At 44.9% G+C, this 25,461-nt stretch overlaps 1 protein-coding gene across 1 annotated transcript in view; it reads right to left on the reverse strand.

Annotated features, from left to right (window-relative positions):
• Positions 1 to 25,461, reverse strand: part of mpped1 (metallophosphoesterase domain containing 1) — a 63,999-nt gene that overhangs the window by 28,197 nt on the left and 10,341 nt on the right. The window contains exon 3 of the mRNA XM_041964307.1: positions 14,365 to 14,590. Coding sequence (XP_041820241.1) covers positions 14,365 to 14,590 — 226 coding nt within the window. The remainder of the gene's footprint in view (positions 1 to 14,364; positions 14,591 to 25,461) is intronic.

Genomic DNA, 25,461 nt, shown 5'->3' on the forward strand with positions numbered 1-25,461 from the left:
ATTTGACGTTTTAAACAGCAATATTACTTTATGATATATTCCTCAGGTGCTGTTTTGTTGCACCACACTGGCCTTTTCTTTTTAACTCTGTGTGAAAATCAAATGACTCTGTTGGCGACATTTGAATTTGTGTGTGTGTATTGATTGGACTAAGAGACATTGACACGTAATCTGTGTCCTAACAAAGAGGAGAAATGCCTTGGGAAGGATTTAAACTGCATTTTCTACCTTAATATTGCTTGCGCATGATTTGTGCTGCAGTAGCTGCTGTGCAGGCTGCTACCTTTTCTATTCCAATCAAGCGCTGGTTTGGGGTTTGTGTGGGAGCAAAAGCCCGTCAGAGAGTGTCTCGAGCGATGCACGGCGACCGCTGCAGCCACTGATCGATTTTTTCACAATATCGACAGTGATAATGACAATTTGTGCTCCACTGCTGTTAACAGAAAACAGCCCTGTTCTTCTCCTCCTGCTTGTTCTCTAAACCTAATTCCTTTCCCTTGGCTCATCCCTCAGGTTGTGCACGCAGCAGATTTCAGCGTAATACAAACAGACCCAGCACCGCTTCACCTGTTTTCCAACTCTCCGACTTTGTGCCGTCACACAAAACCTCCGTGAGATGTCACAGGAAGGAGGAGCAGGAAATCCTTCCCCACCTTGTCTTGCTGTGTCTGGACTGCAGCATGTGACATTTTACACAACCGCCAAGACCCCCCCTCCTCCGTCAACATTCCTTACTGTTAGTGCAGCCATAATGAAGGGCCATTTAACTTGCATTTAGAAGCGCTGGGGGAAGCACATTTGTCCCTTCCTGTTCTAAATAATGACCAATTACCAGAGAGTGTGAGGTGGGCTTCAGCACCGCGGATGAGATGTTTCAGACAGCAGAAAAGCTGTCATGGGTGGGCGGCTGGGGGTTGGACAGGGGGGTTTAGGCCTCTAATTGGAGGCAGGTTTCACACTGATATTTCTGATGATGCTGCAGCATGAGGGATAGAGAAAGAGAGCAAAAAGAGGGGGAAGGAAAGGGAAACAGGGACAAGGGAGGGGAATATGAGGACCTGAGCACGAAAAAAGCATATGAAGAGAAAGACAGACAGAGGTGGGGAAAGTGGAATAAGAGATGATAAAGAGAGTGAGAGAGGGAGGATGACAAGAGGAGGGATGGGAGGAGAGGCAGAGAAGAAAGAGAGAACAGGCCCCGCTGCTGTTTGTCTTGCAGGGATAATATTCCAGCAAAGTCTAATTCTGTCCATAAAAGCTGTTGGACTTCTTTTTTTTTTTTTTCCTCCCGCAACCTGCCCCCCCCTCTTCCTTTCAGAGTGATAGTTGCCTTGGCAACCGTGGCAAATCTTCCTTTTCTCAAACAGATGTCCCATTTAGTTGGAAATTAGAATGTGTAAAAAACCCACGAGACGCAAATTATTTCAAAGTTCTCCGGTGGAGAGAAGGAAACGAGGGGCGGGGGAGAGGAGAAGAAAGAAGCAGAAAGACAATAGAAAAAAAAGGGAAGGAGCCCCCCCCCTCCTCCCCTCTCCACTCCTCTCCTCTCGGCTTCCCTCCTCTCCTCCGGTCTTCTGCACCTCAGCGTGTGAATTGTGGAGATTAGCCAGATCATCCAGAGCTGGTGGCTTGTTCGGGGGAAGTGGAGGAGGTGTTGCAGGTGGTTGGGCGGGCAGCGGGGTGGAAGGAGGGGTGGCAGGGGGGCTCCCTCTCCTGCATCCAGGATGGGGTGGGGGCAAGTGGCAAGAACTGTAAACCCGGTGCCAGCGTGGCAGAAGGGACACGCTGCAGTGTGGAGCACTGAGCTGCCCCCAAGGGAAGGATGGAGCCTGTCCTGTGGTCCCTGCACGCTGCAAAAAATATCCTAACAACCTCATTTAAATGAGGAGCTGAACCTTATTTGTGTGCCTCGTTTTCAATGCAAATCATCTCGTGCAAGGAAACATGCACCTTAACAAGTTATTTAATGTTGTATTAAGTCAGAATTAAAGAATCAAAAATAATTTTCATAAAACAACTCAACTTCTTGCCATTTGGGTGAGTTAATTGGTCTTATTTCAAATGCAAATGAATCCTTTAACTAAAAAAAGGACTCTCCATTTTAACAGATTATTTGATCGGATTTAAAGGAAAAATCAACCCAAAAACACTTTCAGGACTTCAATAAAAAAGGAACTGGCTGGGACAAGTGATTAACTGGCAAAGTGGAAACAACACAACACACTTCTGAGACATTTCCAGCAGAGCCGCACCAGAAATACTAGAGCGTCGACGTTCAGCAATCAACAGAGAGAAACCATCATTGAACACAGACACACACACACACACATACACACACATACACACACATCCCAGTTGCACCACAGACTCAAGAGACCACAATCCGAGTGCAGCCTCAAGACATGTTAGATCCATCTCAAGGTCAAGGAATCTTCTTTTTTAGGAAGGATGTGCACTTTTAGCGATGACACATACGCTAACATACTTTTTTCAAAATTTGATTTTGAAGTAACCATCACAGTGAGCAGAGCCAACTATTCTGCAACATCAGCAGGGGAAATGAACGACTAACTAACTCACTCATATATCTGCTGAATCACCGTCATGTATGCATGGTTCTTAAACAAAAGACACAACTGTCTTCCTCCATTGAATAACAGACACAAAGCTACATTTCAATCAGTTGTTTCTGGAAGCTAGCGTTAATTTCATGAGCAAAAACTACGCCTCAATGTGGTCGTCCATAACTGTTTTTTTCTGTTTATGTGTGCGTGCTGGCTGGCGGAGACATCGGCTGTAGAGATGTCTTCCTTCTCTCAAATGTGATCGAAGTCGCCGGCCGTCGGCTTGTGTTGCTCAAAGAGGAAAAAAATGTATTTAACGAACTCAACAGCAATGTCTTCTTCCAGAAATCATGACCAGGTTACTCAACTTGTTGTGAGCAGTTTCAGGCAGGAACTATTTTCTTCCTACCAAACTGCAACATATCACTGTGCAGAGGGAAGCATCGACTCATGGAGGAGAAGCCCCTGCAAGCGCGGGATGTCGACATTAACTGTCACCTTTGCGGGTGAGTTGTTACGTTTGCTAATAGCATCCGATAGCCATAAATTAAACTCCACAAGCTAGTGCACGATGAAGCGCACAGAAGCGCACGGTGCCCTGTGTCGCGGTTGGACAACAGTCATATAAGCAGACTTCGGCCTTATAGAGTGAGAACTAGCGATACCATTCATGGACAAAGCATGCTTTGCCTCACAGCCAGCTAGCCAACAGATGCAAAGTTTTAACCAGCAAACAAAGGAACTTCATTAGCAAGGTTTATGGATGCGGTATTTGACCATCTGGATGAGACAGAGCGTGAAGTTTCAAGTCTCAATTTTGCTTTTACAGCTACGAATATTGCTTGGTCATCTACATAGAAAACCAACAGCAGAACACAATGAGTTTAGACCAACAGGCATTCTGGTAAATGCAGGACTGAAATCAGTTTGCACAACAATGAGAACATATACAGCACAAAAGACTCAATTACAACACTTCACCACAAAATAGCACCTTGAATTGCAATTAAATAAGTCTAACAATGTCAGAGTACACAAAGCTGTGATCGTCAGTATTCTCTACAGAGAAAATCAGTGAGAAAATGTCCCTTAATTTCAGTCCATCAACATGTTTATCTAGCTTGAAAGGCTCATTCTAATGCAAGTGGATCAATCTGAGTTAATCTGCCTTGTTTCTCAGTGAACACATTTGTTTGTGCAGAATTGCAGCGATAAATGAAGCTGTATTTAGAGGAAGCAGAATCATCTCATTTGCTGGTTTCAAGCGCGTGGAGAGAAGGACAGAAATGGAGACGATGCGACTTCCCGGCGCGGACACTTTTTGCAGCGTCCGCGGCGTCCCGACTCCTCCGACTCCGTGGTCAAACAGCGAAGACAAGCGCTCGCTGATGAACCATCGAGACGGAAAGGAGGAGAGGCAGGGAGCGTGGAGAGGCGAGGAGAGAGAGACTGAGGCGAGGAGGAACATAAGGACAGAATCACTTTAATTCAGCTTTTTTCCTCGACAATGCCACATGCCTTGGGGAGGGAAGGCATGTGTGAAATGGAGGAAAATGCCCTGTAGCGTGCCATAACACACAAGCACACACAACTGCTGATACACACACACACACACACACACACACACACACACATGCACATTGAAGTCCTGCCCCTGGAGGCCATTTAACAGGTAATTTAAAGAGAAATCCCTCCAGGGAAACGACACAGTAAATGTCCTCTCGCCTGCTCTACCTCCCTCTATAACTGTTTATTCAGCTACAGGGCTGGAGACTGGCAGCACTTACTGAAATTGGAGAGCAGTAGGAAGAAAAAAAAAAGGGGGAGAGATGTGTGAGAGGGTGGGAAAGTGACAAGTGTTAAAGTAGGCCAATTCTTTTTTCTTCCTCCCTCTACCAAACCCCTTAAGTACCCGTTTATTAATGTTCAGTGTTCGTAGGCTACTTTATTTGGGTCCTGTGGGAACGTAAGGGCTACGGGGATGGAGGTGGGAGATGGAGGAACGGAGGGGTAGGGGAGGCGAGGAGAGAGAGGAGAGGACAGGGCCCAGGGGGAGTTGAGAGTCTCAGAGTGAATCGGATGTTAATTTAGTGCGGGCTCTGGTGAGGAGGCCCAGAAAAGCATGAGCTCCCAACTGCACGTCTCTCTGTCTTTTCACATCTTTAAAGCAGCACAGCAGTGGTGCTGCATGTTATAGCCCATTGACTGCCAACCGTGCATACATTACATTGCTGCCGACAGTCTTATACCACATGTTTTTCAGATTGATTTCCTTCCTTCCAGGCAGCCATTGGTTTCACTTCATTTCAGCAGACTATGGAAAAAGAACTTGGGAAAACTTCAAAACTTGTGCGAGGTATCCGTCACACTGAGCATACCTGAACAACAAAACAGATCCCTGATCAGTGCTTTCCAATAATCCAACCAACAAAAATGGATTGTTTTCTGTTCTATGATTAACATTTAATTAGGACGCCTGAAAAAACTTGATTATCTTTGGCAAAAAAAGACACTTGAGGTCCAGTTATTAGATCTTTAACTACTGCTTTCAAGGCCAATAATGAAATTCCAGTCTACTTGGCTACAGCTTGATAAAGATCATGGCCATGAGTAAGAGAAACCAACATCAGCTGTTAGGAGGCGTGACGTGAACCGCAGTCTCTGGTGTCAAAATTACACACCTTGTAAGTCCGGCTTTCCACAACAGCCTCCTCCTTAAGCCTGCGGCTATATTCAAGGACTCAGGATAAGATTCAAGGGCTAAAGCACGAGAGGCGAAGGCCGGCGTCTGAGCTGTCGGAGGAGCTGAGAAAAGTTTCCGACTCGAGGTGCCTTGATAAACTTTAAGCGGCAAACAAGTATAGTAAGTTAGTTCTTATAGTAACATTCAGAGCATCTTTGAATGATGGATATGAAGCACAGATTTTCCTCCATCAGCTCTTGAAATGAGCCGCTTTGACGTGTGCCAGTGCTGTGGTGATGTCACAATGCACTGGCCTATTAGAGATGAGTATGGAAGTTAGGCGCTCAACACAAACAAGGCCACAAGTTACAGATCCATGAGAGCCAAAAGACAGCCTGCTACCTTCGAATATATATGTGTGAACAAGGCGTGAGGGCTTTCATGGCTGTATAATTTTACACCACTTACGCCTTTGCCTTTAAGACAGGACTGTCATTATTTGTGCGACCACAGGAGGTTGCATCTGAAGAAAATTTTATTTTAAGAAGTTGAACACAAGGTCAACGTGGCTTGCTGGTGAGCATTTAATGAAACTCCAACACCCGAGATTTGAGAGTTGGCTGCAAAAGCGCAACCTTTTCGCGGCATCCATGTATGCTTATTGTGTGTCGTCTGCAGTCTTTCCAGCTTTTTTTTCCTTTTTTTGCAGCCATTTCTCACACCTTCACATCAGACCGTCCTTGAACGCACCAACACGAGCTGTTCGAAATGGTCCCTGTTTGCAACCACATTACCACATGATGACAGTGTAAAACAAAGGCCACTAAACGCTCGCTCTGATGGATTAGCTATCCACCGCTAAGTTTCTGCAAGTTGATCTCATAGCATCCGGAAATGAAGTGAAACCAATGGCTGCCTTGAAGGAAGGAAATCAGTCTGCAAACATAGAATGCTTTGGAAAACGGTTGGCAGTAATGTAAACTAAACGCAATTTGCAGTTAATGGGCTAAAACATGCAACAGTACTGGTATTTGTCACTCATTCATTCTTTTCCTCCATCACTCAGCTTGGCTTCCTCTGAAGTGTTTCCTCGTCAGAGCGAGAACAAAGCAAACTCCGACGGCTCAGAAGAGAAAAAAGGTCAAATTACCTTCATGCCATCTCCACCATCATTAGACTCATTATCTTTAAAGGGAAAGCTTTACGCACCACTGCTGCATTTTACCTCTCCTCTTCCACCCCTCCACTCTCCCTCCTCTCTCCTTTACTTTCAGCGGGGCCGCGAAAACAAGCAAGTTAATTAAAGTCGGTGAGAGTCCCTTCCATTTCTCGCTCATCAGCGAGGACAAGCCATCAAACGGATCGCAGGTAGTCCATTTCTGTCAAATGAGAGAGCTGAGGAAGAGGAGATGGAAGAAGACGAGATGGGGGAGGGGGGGTAGGGAAGAGGAGGAGGCCTCTCTTCATCTCTTTAGTTTTTGATGAGCTTTCTTAATTGGGCCACTATAGAAGGAGAAGTGAATCCTCAATAATTAAAAAATCTAATTAAGGAGTCTTTTGCATCTCCGTCCTTAATTATTCCACGCGGAGCAGTGGGGAGCGATACATTTCTGCCGTTTTCATTTAAAGAAGAAAAAAGGGTCTCTTGCTTTCTCTCCCCTGTCGCTCCGCGCAAATCCCCCATCAACAAACAGACTACTTTGTCTCTCTCATCCCCGTGTCTGTTTGTGTGTCTGCGAGCACGCCCCCCCCCCCCCCCCCCCCCCCCGCCTGTCTTAGAGTCGTCGGAGACCATCATTATAAACATTTAAAGAGATTTAACCCATTAGCACCAACTCATATAGACTCCCCTCATCTGCCTCCTGCCCGTCCTCTCCTGTCTGTCTCTGATTCAACCCTCCTGCTGAGTTCAACGGCAAATGCAAGAAGCCACTTGCAGACAGCAACTCTCAATCAATGAGCAGCTCTCCCCGATTTAGACTTACATCTTGACCCTACAAAACATCCCCTTAGGATTTGGAAGGAAGTCTCTAACCCTATTAGTTTCAAAGTTATTAGGGCTGCCCCCTAAAATTCAATTATTCGAAGCATCTGTGAGAGACCCTCGAGCCAAATCGTCTCTTGTCAAGGTTTTACACATCTGACGTTGCCTGGAAAATAGGCTACAGTTTGAAAGGATAAGGGTGGTGATGTTCTATATTTTTCACACGAAAACACCCAAACCAACAATGAATGTGTCCTCCTAACATGTATTGTGTGTGTGTGTGCTTCCAAGCCTAATATAGCTTATTCCTCTGTGCCATAGAGCTTCATCGTTGTCAAGCAACTGTTAAAAACACATCAGTGAGCCACACTGTTCCTTCATCACCATGAACACACACACGGTAGTTTATTTTGACCCCACATTCACCGCCCTGCTGCCACACGTACCTGTACGTCTGCTAGAAAGTGCAGCGACCAGCTGTTCCGGGAAATTACTGAGCCTCTTCTGAAAATGAAACTATATTTGTGAGCTGTTTCTTAGTCAGGTCGGACTTCGTAAAGTGAAACCTGTGTTTCTGTCCTTTGCCTGATGATCACCAGGATGAGAGATCATCAACTCGCTGCCGCTGTGGCCCCTTTCAAAGGTGTATGCTATTTTAGACTCTATTGTGCCTCAGTTTTTTTTCTAGGTGGCATTATTACATCATTATTACATCTGACAATTATTCTATATGAAAAGCGATTGATTGTTTAGTGTATACATGTCAGAAAATAGTCAAAAATGCCAAAGATATAAAGCATACCGTCACAGAAAACTGGAAAAAACAGCTAATTTTTACATTTGAGAAGCTGGAAACAATGAACTTCTGTGCTTAAATGGATTTAAATGATTACTTGGTGGTCAGAATTGTTGCTGGTTAACTTTGTGTTGACTGACTTATCAGTTATAGAGTGTCTAAGGAAATAATGAGCCTGCCTTTACAGCAGGGGCTCAACAGCAAGTTACTTTGTGTAAATACATTTTTCAGCATCTCAAAGATGAACTAATATGTCAAGTGCTAAGATTTTCTTCTATTGTAAGGACTGTGTAGAGGACGGGAACATGTTGAGGAGAAAGTCGTGCAATGCCTTCAGTTTGAGTGTGATACAGACAGCATATTCAAAGCAGAATGAATCACTGTGATAAAGGCTTCGGTTAGACTAGAAGATGTTTTCACTCCCCTTCCCATCAGACACGAGTTTCTTCTTAATTGGCCGCTGATGAAAAAATTGCACGGAGCGAGAAGCGCATACTCATGGCTGTGTTTGTGCTCGTGGCGGAGCAGATCCATAAATGTGCAAAGCTGTGTGTCCGGGCCATACAGCTCATTATTAATAATGACTCAGATGTAATCTGCCGAGGTTGCCAGATTGGTTTCTGCTGCCGAGCATCTTAGTTGCTAAATTATGAGTAGAGAGTAGTTCTGAGATACTGAGCATCCAAGATCTGTGATACCAGCTGGTGAAACTATTATGTACTTTCTGTGTGAATATTTAATTTCAAAAGTTGATTTTTTAAAGCAGTATTCAGTCCAGTAACCAAAGATGGAGCCCTGTTCTAATTAATAAACGAAGGACAGATAATACCCCCTAATTCTGTGCTTCTGAAACGGTATGTAAGTACTGGAATGCTCTCATTTATATTGAGTAAAAAAAATTTAATTATTGTGATTTACAGTCCTGCAATGTCACACGTAAACTAATCTACAGCAGGCCGTGCTCCTGCAATGGCTAATACGCTGAGAACAAGTGGAAACCTCACCCCACTGGCATCATTATTTGTTCTTAGTGGAAGGAAAATAAGTCTTCAAGGCTCACTGGGAGAGTAAATGTATGACGTTTTCTTAGGTGGAGGAAGTTGACATCCTATAAAAATGGTAGCCTAAATATAGGTGCAGAACATTTTTCATGCGTTGCTTAGCTCCTGTTGGTGACACTGATACACTTAATTAATTGCTTTTTCTAAATTACCTGTATGCGTACTTGCCGGTACGCTGTAGTTAGTTATAAAATAGCATGTATAGCTGAACAAAGTCAAAACGCTTGCAATGCTTAGTGATTTCTGTTGCAAGCGCCACCGCAGCTGCAGTGTGCCTGCGCCACGCACCCAAAATCCTCCCAAAAAATATTACATTTGAACAATAGCTGGCTGGGCTCATTCAGCTTAATGTTCATTACAAAGCAATATTTCCACAGGGAAACCAACATAATCACATCATGCATATTTTACCATTCCATTATGCTACTTCACATCATGTTTAAAAGGGTTAAAAAGGCGTTGTTCATTTCAACTTGTGTTGTGATGCAGTGATCTAACAGAAGTCATTTTGCTGTATCGCACACATCTTTTCCCTCCTGTCTCGACCTGTTAGTCATTCATAACATGCGCTTGACATGAAGTCTAATAATAGCAACGACGCTCATAATCAGTTATTCCTGTCTGAGTTCTGCATGACACTTGTGAACATAAGCAGACGCATTAGGGCCATCAAAGCGCTGCATGACCTGCTGTCACTCGCCACTTGATTCCTGATGCTGCGCTGATGATGCAGGACGGCATCAGCAAAAACCCCTGACTGTACCGGAGCTGGCGTGCGACGGTGTAGGTTTTCCCCTTGGTCTGCGGCGAGCGAGCCAAAAGCTCAGCCAGACATCTCATGTGCTGCGTCACCCAGTCAGAGAGTGAGGAGGCAGTCAGGACGGAGGGCTATTCGTCTTGAAATGTAGAGGAACAAGTCAGAGTGAATCCACTGAGTGCAGCCATATGCATCACACACACACACATTAAGCCACTGTCCACCCTTCCTAATTTTGGAGCCGCTTTACTGCCCTCCAACGTGGTTTTCTCTGTGGTTAATACCCATGCGCCCGTGACAAATGACTTGTAAGCTCACATTAATGTCAGGAGGAGGGAGCGGAGCAGCACCCACACCCTCCCTCTGCTCCGCCGTTTCGTGCGGTGACAAATTTGGATGGTTTGGGGAGAGTGGAGCAAGCAGGATCTAATTTGGGCTGGGATGTTGAGGGGTTTGGATGGGGATGTGCGGTGTAATTGTGTGTGTTTGCGAATGTGTGTGTGAGAGCGATCCAGGCGTGGGATGGACTGGAGGAGCCCGCTGAGAAGCATACAGCATCAGACTACCTCGGCGGAGAGGAGGGAGAAAGAAGATGGAGAGGATGACGTAGGAGGAGGGGATGGTAGAGGGGAAGAGTGACAACGGCCTGTCATGGCAGATGGATGGAGGGATGGAGGAGGAAGAGGAAACGGGAAGTTGAGGACTGTGGCAGACAACAGGATGGAGGATGAGAGGAGGCGACAGACAGAAATGAAGAAACAATGAGAACACAAGAGATGGGAAAAGAGAGGGCAGATAGAAGATAAAGATTCCTCCCATCATCCCTCCACTTCCACCCTCCCTCATCCCATCATTCCATCCTTCCTTCTTCATTCCATCCTCCATCCACACTCTCCCCACCTCCATCCTTGGGCAGTATTGCACGATATCTAAGGCTTGGTTCCAATAGCCACCTTTCATTTTGGATCAGGTTCCAAGTCAGCAAAATACCCCAAATTCACTCATCTCTAACATTACGTCTTGTCAAGCCTTTTATCTCCCTCTTTTTTTAGTAGCAAAGAGCAGTTTAGTAAACATTAAGGTTATGTTAGCCTGATTCTCACTTCTAGCCAGTGCTAACAGCTTTTGCCAGTTAAAACGATATCAGCTTCCGTTTATTAACATCCATAACGGCCAAAAAGAAGCTTGCTTTCTGCTTAATGTGCCCTCTGCTAGCCGGCGTCTACATTCAGCCAAGGAAATGAAAAGACACACCCCTCTGTGACGTCACTGTGTGTGGTCGACAGCCATGCTTGCAGCTCGGTGAGGCTGCACAGGGCTGCTTTGAGGTAAATGCTGCCATCAGCATGCTGATTGTAGCAGGTGAAATGTTTAGCTCGTTAACTGTTAACATTTGTTAGTTAGCATTAAAGACAATATGCAGCTGAGGCTGATGGGAATGTTATTAGATTGGTATAAGCAGTGGACAGATTGAGATTTTGACTGTGGAAGCTCTCAGATAATCAGGCGGTCTGATGGTCAGGCAGTCGCACCTCAGGGTGGGTGAGGTGATGGTGATAGCGGTTGTGGCGGGGCTGGGGGTGGTAATCCATGGGCCATAAAGCAGCGCCAGCCTGGCATTGCCATGGCGACGGAGGGACAGGCACGGTACAACTACTCCTGCCAGAGAGTGGAGCACGTGGAGGAGAGCCCATGAACTGATTGGGGAGGTGAAAAGGGTGCACAGATAAAGGGAGAGAGGAAAGGAGGGGGTTTAGGGAAGGGAGGAGAGACGACTGAACTGATGGAGGAAGGAAAGGCAGGAGGAAGCATGTCGGGGTGAGAAGGAAAAAGAGAGCAAAAGACAGAAGAAGAGATAACTGAAGGATGGAAGAAGGGGAGAAGGATGGACAGAGGGATTGAGGGAGAAGGAAGAATGGAAGGAAGCAGTGAAGGATAGATGGAGGAGGGTAACGAAGGAGGGAAGAAGGGTGCAGAGGGGGACACACGGAGCCTCCAGCTGGAGCCCCTCTGTGCTGCAGGAACACACCCAGAGGCTCACACACACACACACACGCACACACACACACACACACACAAAAGCATGCAGTCCGAGGCAAGTGAGAGCATACACGGGTGCACACACACTCGCAGACAGCGGACACACACATTCACACATTCAGACAGAGATATTCCCACACACACACGCACACACACACACACACACACACGTCACCTCATGTGTCCATAACACCAGCTGGGGCCAGGCGGTGAATATTAGGACAACCGTTTCTTCCTAAATCTCCATCCCTCCCCTCCACTGTCTGCCTCTCTCTCTCCATCCATCGCCCCATCACCACCTCTTCCTTCTGTCCGACACCTCTCCTTTGTCTCTGTCTGCCCTCCATGTGTTCTCTTACTGTTTCCCTCCCTCTCTCCCCCGTCCCCCTCTTCTTTTCCATCTCTATCTTCCTCTCGGTCCACCTCAGGCGGCGCTCTGCAGTGGCCTGAGCAATAAACTCAGGCGACACTGCTATCACAACAAACCAATTACCCTGCACTGGACACACACACACACGCACACACACACACTGCCCTCAGGAACCTGTCACTAAAACACACAGACACACAAATCACATCACACTGTATGTACATATACTCATAAACACACACATACACACAAAATCATGTTTCCATCACTTTTGGGGACTTTCCATAGACTTACATTTATTTCCTGGAGACCAAACCATAACCATAACCCCTGCATGCCTAACCCTAACCTTTACCCTTACCCTAATCTTAATCTTAACCCAACTCTTCACCCTACATTGAATGATTTATGTTATGAGGACTTGTGTTTTTCTCCCATAAGGAAGATGAGTGCCCACTAAGTGAGTGTATAAAGACATTTATGTCCCCATAACGTAAGTGATACAGGCACACACACAGAGCAGAGCAGCCTGTCCACAAGGAGTTGAGGTAGAAAAATAGAAAGCAATGCAAGTCAAAGCTAAATAAAGAAGCACATAAATGATTCATTTCAATGATTCAATGATGCACAGATGAAAAGGAAACAGTAGGAGAGCGTTGTCACAATACCAGCACTCTAACTTTGGCACCAAGTCACGGATCACATTACAAGCAAGTCTCACATCAAAATGTGTAATAGCTGTCCACAGCGCAAACCACATTAGTTTCACAACACTTGCAATTTTTCCTGCCTGTTCTTTTCTATTTTCCTGCGTCCACGTCATGTGACTGTCAAGTTTCTGTCTGTGAAACCAAATGTTAAAAAAGTGGTGGACATGTCTTTCATTTTCAGCAGAAAATAGTTTCTGCATTAAAATACGTTTTGAGAACATTTCCAGTGGGAAGTGTATGTTGTAATTTCATAATCTTCATTCAGTGAATGTGTATGAACTTTAGTTTGTTAGTTATTACAAAATATTTTTCAGGTTATTGTTAAGTTGAATGTCAAAATATTACATTTTCCACTGAGAATGAAGGAAATATCCACCTTTTTTGTTTCACAGACAGAAACTTGATGTGGATGCAGGAGGATAGAAACGAATAGGAAAAAAAATTGTGAGTATCTCACGATTTTAGAGCTGTTGTTGTGAAACTAATACATTTTAAACTGTGGACTAACCAGCTGTTACACATTGAAATGTGAGACTGGGTCTGCTACAGCACCCAGGGAAAAAATGAGTTATCAACCCCACTCCTCCTCCTCACTGATGTGATTGAGTGCAGTTTTTCTACGGTGGAGTACTACCTAGCTGCACCACCTGTGGGTTTTTGACTGAACAAAAACTAATTTGTGAATATGGCACATACAGTACAAACTGAAATAATGAGGGGCTTAAAACAAAATGCTGCACAATAACACCCTGTGCCACTCTCACACTGTCTGCTTAACTAGTTAGGATGAACGTGTGTTTGGACGATTGCCTTTTATTTCTCGTGCTCGTTCAGCAAGCCAATAACAGGTAACCGATCTGAAGATCTGAAGAAGAATATGCACACTGTTAATAACTGTCACCTTGAATCTGTGTGGACTGAACTTTGAGCTAGCTCGACATGAGCTGCTTGTGGTCGCCTGTGGTAACTGTTCTCTGCACACACAAAGGAAGAAAACCTACAAGAGGAATCACCTGCAAGCACTCCAGACACAGATATCTGAATTCACCAACAAGGTTCACCTGTTTCATTGAGCATTCCTGCCAAACAAGAAATGTAGGTCTGAGGATTCTGTAATTAGATGATTGTGGATACTTGTGTAATGATAGTCTTCAATCTTTTTAAAAATTGCTGCACTTGGGGCCACCGAAGTGCTACCATGAAACATTGAGGCCAAAATATTGTGTAAAACTGATCATAAGAATGTGTTCATTTTGCAGAAGCCGCTGAAAACAAATGTCACAGGAAAATTAAACTTTATCCGAGTGTTTTTCTCCGCTTAATGCATATACATGCTACACTGGGTAACACAAGCCCTCTGTGTTCACTCCTGCGTGCAGAGCAGACGGTGGTCACTCACCAGGGGGAGCCGTAGATCCTGAAGCCCCGCACTGTGACCTCGGAGTCCTGCAGGTAGATGCAGTTGGTGAGCAGCGACTGGACGTTCTCGTAATTCTCTGGCTTCAGCTTGGAGGCGGATGGGAAGTAGTAGAAGTCCTGCTTGATCAGATCAGCCATAAACTCCTGGTCAAAGGTCAGCTCGTGGTTTCCAGCGATTACTATCTTGATGTCGTAGGGCAGGGTGCCTGGCACGGGAGGAGAGGGGGAGATTGAGAAATGAGCGGAAGGAACGGTAGGGGGGAAGTAATCAGGGTGGAAGTGGAAGAAAGGCAAACAGAGATGAGAGGAAGGCAGGAAAATGAGAGAATAGAGAAGATTGTGTGATTGTGGGGTGACAAGGAGAAATATAGACAGAAGGCAGAATTTGATAGATAGGTGAGGGGTAACAAAGCAAAGCAAGATGGAGAGGGTATAGAAGAAAAGATAAGAGTGGAGGAAGATGAGAGGTGTGAAAGAGGAAGTAGTGCAGGGAAGAGAGTACTGGAAAGGAGAGGAAACAAGTAAGGAAGGCGAAGGCCAGGCAGAGGAGGAACCAGAAAATTAAGGGAGTCATCAGGACATGAACAGGGGAGACGGAGAGACAGGAGAAGTAGGGCCGGGTGGAGAGAAGGAAAAGAGGTGTGGCAGACAGCATGGGGAGGGACAAGGAGGAGAAGGAAAACGGCATGAAAGCCATCCCAGACAGCTTGGCATTCACACGCGACAAGGCTTTCTCATTGTTTTCCCCTCCATTTCTAGCAAATCTGTACATCTGCCTCAGCTTCCCTCCATCAGTCAAGGTCTCAACCCAATGCACTGCTGTCGTCTGTTTATGGAAGCATAGCTGAACGCATCCATCAGGGAATCTTTATCTGGAGGAATGATGAGGAGGGAAAGCGGGGAGAATGATCGTCGTGAAGTTTACGACGCAGAATATTAAACATTTACCGACTATGGCAACGGCTGCTGCATCTTTCCTCCCTTTCTCTCTCATCATCCTCCTCTAATCAAACACCCACTCCTTCGCATAACCCCCCCCCCTATTTTCTCCTCCTTCTCAATGGCTTTAATTGGCTATTCAGAGCCTGGCACAGCAGGGCGCGCGATCGATCTGCGCCCATCAAACCTGGTGGCGGCTGGCCCTTCACAAATCTCCATGATGTTTTCAAAGCTCTGCTGAGGAAACAGAGAGCCAGCGCTGACAAACATCTGGGGGTCTGCTTTGTCAGGTGGAGCGGCTGACGGAGAGTTCAATCACAATGGCTTTTTTTTTTTTGTATTTTTTTTATTACTGCCAGGACGGTGCGGCGTGCAGCTGAGCACGCCGGTTTGTGTGTCAGCATGTGTGTTTGTGAGTGACTTTCCCTCGTGTGTGCGAGTTTGCATGCATCTGTGCATGAACGTGTCATGTTAGTGAAAAGGAGTAATTAAACTGAGCTTTAGAAGAGGCTGACAGCCCGGCGACGGCTCTGTCACAACAGCCAATCACAGCCCAGTGACAGAAAGAGAGAAAGAGTGGGGGGATAGAGGGAGGGAAAGGAAGGAGAGAGCGACAGAAATACTTTAGGAAGCCCAAAAATCCTTGAGTGTGAAGGAGGAATAATAACAAGATGAAAGCAGCTGTCAGGGTGCCCATCTCTGCAGTTTGGGCCGGGGCCGCCCCCTCTCCCCAACACAGCTCCCATTTGTTTGGCAGAAGGGCTTGTGTTTAGTTGTCAAGCAGACACCAAAAAAGCCCCGTAAATGAGGGGCTGCACCTCCACAAAGGCACACGTCCACACACGCCACCGCACAATCGAAAGATGTTTTAGATTCCTTTTCGTCAGACTTTGTCATTTGAAGTAGTGTTCGGCAGTGTCCCTGGAGAAACCAAGGTTGAAGGGAAACTTCAAAATAAAGCTCCAAAATAAAGATTCCATCTCACGCAAATTACTGAAGGTAATGGAGAGCTCCAAAAATGCATTAAATCCCTGCACATTTTCTAAGCGTCTAATGCAGCATCATCAGCATATTGACACTGTGGGTCCTGAAGTCCAATATTTACCTCATCTAACAAACAGAAACATCATAGATGAGGCAATACAGAAATAGCCAAGTAAACAGCACACTTTTGGACTCACAGTGTAAGTTGATTGGCTGCACAAAGTGCTTGACAAACTTCCACCAATGTCGAACCTTTTTGGAGCTCCAAACACAATCAGCAGGGTTCATTTTAGTAATCCAGACCCATGTGGCACCTACCCAGGCAAAATGTTACGAGACATAAAAGGTTTTGCGATAACCTGAGAAACTGCCACTGCAATGGTGTCATTTGAGAAAACTGGAAATAAAACATGCACATATAGAAATTTAGATTAAAAAAATGAATTGCATAACAGGCCAATGCAAACATGTGCTTTGTATGTCAGATGCTTCACAGCATCAGTCTCACAGCTGACTCTTCATTTTTGCATCTCATCCTGCCTCATAAAATGGTAGAAATGTATCAGCCGACACGTGTTTCGTTGCCTGCAGCGTTAATGATGACTGTGATAGCTTCTGGAAAAAGAGCTCGCCAGGAACGGAGCCAGGAAGCTGCATGGGAGCGCTGCATCTACCTGGAGACTTGTTTAGCTTGTTGTTTCAGGCTTTGAAGACTGGAGCAGCGTGAGTGTGAAGGGATGGAAACTGGACTGACCTGAGACTGCACGCTTAGCAAAAATGCAAAATATATATGAAAAATGAATGAAGTAAGGTCAAGAAGAAGCTACCTTTAGTCTTTGGTGTTTGAGCTCTAAAATTTCTATATACATACAGTTTTTATATATTAAATTATTCTTTCCCACTCCACTTTGGGTCAGGGATGGTGCAAATAAACATAAAGTAACGTAATGATCAAAGGGAATCATCTAAAGCCACTGCAGTGGTGTTCAAAGACAGAGAAGCTGAGGAAGAATAGAAGCTGCTTTGGATGTGATCATCAGCTAAATGCCTAAAATGCAAACATCAAAACTAAGTAATGGAAACAAACGTACTGTATGTGTGCCTGTGCATGTGCGTGCGTGTGAGCCTGAGGGAAGACAGACAGCGAGGCAACAGCGACATAACAAGGCACTCATAAATTTTCAACAAATAAACACTATCTGTGTCTCCTCAGAAATTCTGCAACGCGAGCAGTTTTTCACCCATGAAGTTTGACGGCCAACTGTAAACCGAGAGAAATAAATCACAGGGAGAAATATAAAACTCCACCAGCTGGACACCAATACTCCACCATCCCGCTGCACGCACACACACACACGCACGCACACGCTCTTACTTAGCAAAATTAAATTTCAATTTCATGGATGAATTTTTTGAAAGTTTCCCCAAGAAAAAAAGCTGCAAAATGACTATATGAGAATACCAAGTAGCTGAACTTTCTGAAGGGGAATCAGACTAAAAGCAGCCAGCGTGTGCATCTGTTTATCGTAGGAATTCTCTGTCCCAGCCAACTGCCGTCAATATAGAAATAATAACAATCCAAAAAAAAAGCAAGAAATTCAACAATACAGTCCCTTATTGTGTCCACAATGAACAAATCAATCACAAAAAGACAATTTCTGCATCAAATGAGAACGAATGTGTTGCTTCTGTGACAAAAGAAAGGGAAGAAAAGGGGAGAGGATGTGGGTGGAAGTGTGTGTGTGAGCGGGTGGGTGGGGTGGGGGGCATCTAAACATTTGGGGCGACATACCCCCACAACACGCGGGCCACCGTCGCCCATCTTTTGTCTTTGAATTCAAAAGGCTGCTTTTTAGCAACAAACGCTTTTAATTCGTCAGCGAGGGAATCAGCAGCGGTGCAGGGTGGATAGTCACGGCGTCTGCCGCATCAAAAAAAAGTAGCAAAAGAAGAAGAAAAAATGAAATCAGAGGGTGAGCAAGCGGCAGTGCAGAGATCGGAGGAGAGCACAGGACAGCGCTGGCCGCAAGCGAGGCCGCGTTCAGGAGTGGAAACAGCCGGACTTCAGTCTGCCCTTCTGTCCCTTCATCCCTTTATTCCTCTCCGGTTCTGGTTCAGTCCCTCCTCGCTCTTTTGTCAAGCGCCCCCCCTCCCTCCAGTCATACACATCCCAGATCTGCTGTCTGTGTGTCACCACAAAAACCTCCATCCTCCCATGAGCTCTGCAAGACGTGTGTGTGTGTGTGTGTGTGTGTGTGTGTGTGTGTAAATGTGCGGAAACAGGCCACATGCAGCCTGCAGGTATGCATATGATCCTTAGGGTTTGTGCATAATCTCTGTGCATCTTGACATGTGAATGCACACAACTGTTTGTGTGTCTGTACATAACAGCGGCTACAGTATCTGTATGTGTGGACTCCCACCCACGCCACAGGAAATCTTCCGGAGTTCGGCCACCATTGTTCCGACGCTGCGATGGGTGGTCTGCTCTTTGAAGAGGAAAATCCCTGTTCTGCCCAAAGCTCTGGCATGTACAGGGGGATTACTGCCCATTGTGTGTGTGTGTGTGTGTGTGTGTGTCCGCTCTGCTATGTGTGTCTGTGTGCATGCTGAAACAAAAAAGCCAGAAATGTCCTGCCTGCCAAGACAAAGTTAATTCCTAAGTGTGTGTGTGTGCGTTGATACCAAAAACTAGTAGCCAAAACGTCCTGCCAAATAACTTAGTACCAAAGTGTGTGTGTGTGTGTGTAGAACGTCTATGAGTGTGTGTGCTATTGCGGAGAACAGGGGCCAAATATTTCCTGCCAACCCAAAATGCTTAAATTAATACCAGTGTGTGTGTCAGTATGAGTGAATGCATGTGCACAAGAGGCAGAAGCCAAAACTTTCAGCTAAATTTAAATTAAGGGAAAAGTCCAGATAATTAGATCTTATCTTTCATAGCGTACAAGCTTTTTTTGTGTGTGCATAGTTCAATGAATTAAAAATGAAAGCGTCAGATTTTTGTTAAATGATGGTATCAAACCACTCCTGGTTTCACCGACACGGCTGTGTTTGAGGCGACATTAGTGAGCAGAGAGGGTTTTTCTTTTCTGTCACGCAGGCCAAATGTTCAGTCGGGTTTGACTGATGCATCAGTTGTTCGTATAAGCAATAGGTGTCCTAAAGGAGCAGTTTGTCATTTTGCTTTTTTTCATGATGAGAGTTAAAGACCAATACAAGACGGTAAACTGATTACCAGCCTGGCTGATTATTGGATCCAATATCCAGCATTTTTTATGACTGGAATAATAATTTTAATGTAATTGCAAATTAAACCAAATAATTTAAAAAATGTTCTACTCTGATTCTGATGCAGCTGCTCTTTCTTTTTGTAGTCACCAGAAATGGAGGCTGCTGTGCTGCTGTGACGGGCAAAGTGGAATGCATTCGCTGATTGGTGCAGCAGCTCCAGTGTTTCTGTGTTTCCAACAGAAAGTTATGAACATCACAATCCTCTATATGGAAGAAGCCAGAACCTAATGATCCATTCCTACCATGACAAGCATGCCCAGAATAATGCACTTTGTTGCAGTGATACACAGTTTAGTATAGATGATCACAGAGTGTATTTCTGTAGTGACAGCCAGTGTTGGGGTAGTCAATTTCACAATGTAATCTATTACTTATTAATGAGTGCAACATCACTCTCTGTGTAGAGTAATGCATTGCAGATAACACTACTTTTGCATTACTTTCGTCAAAACACGACAGGGCGTTATATTGGGTTATATTTTATTGCAGATTATGGTTTGGAATAATAATGTTGTTGCTACTAAAGCCTTGGCATAATTGCAGCTTACCTATACGACAGGAATTTTGCAGACAAGCTTTCTCAGACGCACATGCATGTCTCACGCAACAGATACGCTGTCATTTGAATCTCTGCAGCTGTCTGCAGCGGCTCCATGTCTCAGCTGCGTCTCATGGGCGTAACCGCCACCTGAAGCGTATTTACACTTCAAGTGTGTTTTTTTTTTTGACAATACGCACATAAACATGAGGTTTATGCTCAATAAAATAATATATAAATATATTAATCTATATTTTGCAACCTAGGTGGAACACAGAGTTTCTGTACAGAGTCAGCCACACACCTACGCACACATGCACACTTTAGCTATGGCCTACATTACCCACAATGCTGCGCTGGGCTGAATGTAAAATTTGCTATTTTATGTTCCAAAATGCAGATGTTCACTTTTTTAGTGTTTGTACAGTAGTGTTTGGAATGTGTCTGTTTAGACTTTGGTGCTTTATGTGGGTAATTGTCATGTTTGTGCTTGTTTTAACCATTAGCTGTATTTGCTAACTGTATAAATTGACTGCTAACTGCTAAACTATGCTAACCATCACTTAGCTCTAGATACTTAATGCAGGACAGTCGTATCAACTGGAGTAGAGTACAAGTACCTTAACATTGCATTTATATAAATTAAGTAAATGTATTTAGTTACAGGGCTTTACATGAACATTTCGCACATAGCACATCTAGCTTCACCCTTATTTGTTTCTTATCACAATACGTTAGCCTGGTTTTAAGCTAGCATAAAGTTAAGTGTCCTGATACTAAGTTAAGCTAATGTAAGTCAGGCAAAGAAAATAAGGATTCTTATCAAAGTAATATATCAGTATGATTATGAAAATTATATTTATCAATCATCTTTTTATACTTTTATATGAGATTAGAGCTAAATTTGTATCATTCGTGTCTGTTGTATAAATGTGCAGCCTCAAGTCCTTTATTTTCACTTGTACAAAACAGTAAGATTAGTCTATCACAATGTGTAACTGTCAGTAATCCTGCTGGTTCACTGGATATACTGTACATTTTTGGACATTATGTGTGGCAGAAATCAGCAAAATGTGAATCTTTCACTTCAAAAATGGTGAAAAGCACAACTGTGAAGCCTGTCAGAAATCACCTTAATCTTTTGAAAGTGTCACGTCGTATCATGGCAGCCAGTTTACATGCTGGAAGAAAAAAATGTATATTCTCAGAAACTGATTGTAAAGTGATAAGCTAATGGAAATACTATATTGCAGCAGTATTACTCTGACTATCTACATAACATAAATCATTTTGGCAAGAAAACTTGAATTTTTAAGTAAACAAGGTAGAAACGGAAGTCCATAGGAATTATGGGAATTGATGCTGGGGGGATGATTTTTAAGGGCAAGACAGACTACAACTACCAAGAAGAACACCTGTGGCTACGTCCAGGCTCCCTTAAAACGAGTGCAACTAGACGAGTGTTTCAGACTGTATCACATGGGTGCTACTGGCCTTTCTTTCATCTCACAGACCGTTTTTCGTAGCACATGCGACTGATATGTCGCCCTGTACAGCCCTGAATTACATTCCACAACTGCCAAAGGTAAAATATCAGCCAAGCTGCCTCTGTAACCATGTATCACACTTTACAAACCAACTGCTTGCTTCAACTTTGACCTGAATTGCACCAACACATTTTTTTTCCTGCGCAGTTTCACCAGCATTTCACACGCACTCGTTGCTAGATAATCGGATAAACTGTTGGCTCGTTTGCAACCTGTGTGATCATCTAACCGCTCCTGTTTCTTGCCATGTCGGACTTTGTTGTGGAAATGAAAGGATGGCCAGATCCCAGAAAACAAGATCCAAGTTGCGATAAAGCAGAATTACTCTTTAATTCCAAACTCCGCGTCTGTGTCTGGATTTATTGCACGCACATATGCCTGCGCGTGTTTGTGTGCGTACGCCCCACAGCTTATGCATGTCTTCTTTACGTACAGAACATAGTGAGATTATAGCCAAACAGTGCGGCTTTAGCCGGCCTTTATCTGTGCGTGCTTTAACAGAAATGCAATAATTCAAAGGGAAGCTTCAAAAGCAACTGCACTGATGTTCAAAGACAGACAAGCTAAAGACTCAGCTCGGATCAGTTGTAATTCCTTTACAGCGTGTGTGTGTGTGTGTGTGTGTGTGTGTGTGTGTGTGCTAGTCAGAGACAGAGAGGGAAGACTGCATGGGAGAGAAGAAAGTAATATGTCACATGAAAGAGAGAAAAAGAGAGAGGTGAGTAAGGGACAGACATGCAACAAGGTAGAGATGGATGATGGAGGAAGAGAAGCAGCGAGGCTTCCGCCTTCTCACCTCGGCTTAAACTTAATACTCGCTCGTTTCATTTAACTCACCACCCACACACTGATGCGTCTCATCATACACACAACCACACAGACACACGCACGTGCACGAGCGCGAGCGCGCACAATCGCACAAGCAGACGCAAAACAAAGACAGCCAGCAATTATGAGACGGCGTACACAAACACCACCTACTGAGCTACGCATCCAAAACACACATTTTATCTGAGTACAGCAGCACCTCCTAACACTCCACAATGTCCTCGCTGAACATAATGCATTACACACACACACACACAAACATAAAGACACGCACACACAGAGGCAGTGACAAAGACAGATACAGCGCATCATCAAGCGGCCTTGTAGGTGGTCTCTCTCTTCTCTTTCTCCCTCCTACACTCCATCTCTGTCTCTTTCATCCTGTCTGCTCCACTTCCACGTTCAGTGTGACGACGTCGCCTCCAGGATAAAGTGGTTGAAGATTAAGCTGCAACTTTCAGAGCGAGCGACGTGGGCTTCTGATGAATGCTGATGAATTAAATGACTGGCCACTCGCCATCTGTCCCGTGTCTGTTTAGAAACTGGATTTCTGCTGGCGCCACATTTAGCCGTATTCTTCAGTATGCACCTTAATGCTTTTGTTAGAGCTAGTATATCAGACAGACATGCAGTAGGGACTGTTCTGAAAGTTGATGTGCTCAAAAGTACATTTCAAGATTTTCTTCTTCTCTTCTCCGTTTTGTTGTGGCTGATTCCAGCTGCTGCTGGACGCTCATGAGCCTCCTCTGATATACATGAAGTCACATGCGAGGAGCCCCACCAGGAGCTCTCGGCGTGTCCTTGCGCACAATAACGAGGGAGAGTTTTCAGCGCGGTACATGATGACAATGTCACTCTGACAAAACGTGACGGGCGATCCGAGCGTTCGCTGTGATGGATAACCAATCTCGGTCAAATCCAAGTCTCTGCTAGCCGGTTTTCAGAGTGGCATGAGATGAAGTGAAACTGGAGCAGGCTGCCTGGAAAGCATTACTGTAATCTCAAAACAAAACCATCAGCAGGGGTTGTAATGTCTGTAATGTAAAACACGCAAACCAAACTTTATATAACCTGAATGTTATTAACTGTGAACAAACTGTAGTTTGTATCTGCTGGTAGGTGTTATTGATTTAATAGTATGTAGAATATGCTCTTGATGATTGAGACTTTAATCAGTAATGAGGTTTAAAACAGTGTTTCCCACATGGATTTATCTGTTTATCACTGACCACCACATGTCAATCCTCTGTTTTGTGCTATTTAAATTGGGTGAAATCTTATTCCATTGTAGAGCTGCGTGCAGCGTCCTCCTCCTCACTCAGTCTGTTTGTGTGCTGTCTACTTCTAAAGAGAGGCTTAATGCAGATTCAGCAACAGTTTACATACGGCAAATTACATGCACTGAAGCTGACCCAGAAAAGAAATCTGAGACAGAGCGAGAGACGGGGGGGGGGCATTATGAGAACCACTTCCATCATTTTTAGAAGTGATATCCACAGGCTTCAATCTCATCCAACTGTTTTCTGAACTCTGAGGAGAAAAAAAAAAGGGAAGGAACTTGTTTGAGGGAAAAAGCGGAGATGTTTCCGGAGTCCATTTTCACATCTTGTTGCATCTTTTCCCGCTCCCTCATGCACGCACGCAGACACACACGCTAGGAGCGCGGTCTTTCAAGTGTGCAAATAGACGACACAAAAGCGGTGAGGGACAGATGGGAAATGGTTTGCTTAAATTTACAGTCACTTGAAATTCTGTCGAGTTTCCCAATGTTAAAGACCATAAAGGAGTGTCAAACTTCCTCGTTATGCTCTCCTCCAGCAGCACTCACTGCTGGGTAAACACAAGAGAGAGGGGGGGTGGAGAAAGAAGACAGGAAGGAAGCAAAGTGGTGAGAGGGAGAGAATGAGAATGAAGGAAAATTAGGCTTAGCGGAGGAAGGATAGGACAGATAGGAGGAGAGAGGGAGGAAGGAGGGAAGTGGCAAGAGAAGGAATAGAGGGAGTAGAGGGAGGGTGGAGGGAAGAAAGAAAGAGAGAAAGGAGGCAAAGGAGGAGAGAAGAAGAAGAGCGTGCCAGAAAAAGACAGCAGTCATGAAAGTTTAATGCCCTCGCTGTTACCAAGCTAAAGGGAGCAAGCTGGGAGGAGAACGAGGCAAGCTGAGGAGGTGAAGAGGAGGTCCAAAGGGGAGGCGGGGGGGAGGACAACACCTGACAGAGGATGGAGACGGAGGGGCAGAAATCACACATCCCCACACACACACACACACACACACACACACACGGCTGCAGAGGCAGGTGCAGAGCATGAGACACACTCTCCCTCTCCCGGGCAAAGAAAAAACACACACACTCGCATTTAAAGTGCCTACACGGCAATCGCATCATGGTCGTCCCTCATCTATTATTCAGCAGCGAAGGGGAACAGAGTAGAGCAGGCGCTAAATAAAGAGTCGGAGCAGAGGTGCCGAGGGCTGGAGACCTCGCAGCCCAGAGATCGGCCTGGGGTTGTTTCTTCATGAGGGGGACACTGAGGCTGATCTCAGTTCTAAACTAAACGGCGGGGTTACTTCAGGTTCAACGATCTCTCCTGTCCTTTCTTTTTACCTTCAAACTGCATTTAAAGCAGCACCAATTCATTTTTTTCATATTAACAAGGGATCAAATGACTGTGTGTAAGGTGAAAGGCATTTAGTGACAAACAAACACGCAGTTCCAATCAGTTTCACAAAGCTCTGTAGTGTTTTCTGTGTCCACAATTTCCTCTCTTAAAAAACCCTTCCCAGCGCCAACAGGTAAGAACAGTCTGATGAATGCACTGTACTCCACCTGCCCGGAGCAAAAAGACAGGCGAAGTCTGCAGCTAGCTGCTTTGGAGCATTTAGTAGCTAAATAACCACATATTTGAATGAATGCTGCTGGACGTGTCACTTGTGCAACTGTTTGCTAAC

Source organism: Chelmon rostratus, chromosome 22 (assembly GCF_017976325.1).
Source record: "Chelmon rostratus isolate fCheRos1 chromosome 22, fCheRos1.pri, whole genome shotgun sequence".
Taxonomy (NCBI): domain Eukaryota; kingdom Metazoa; phylum Chordata; class Actinopteri; order Chaetodontiformes; family Chaetodontidae; genus Chelmon; species Chelmon rostratus.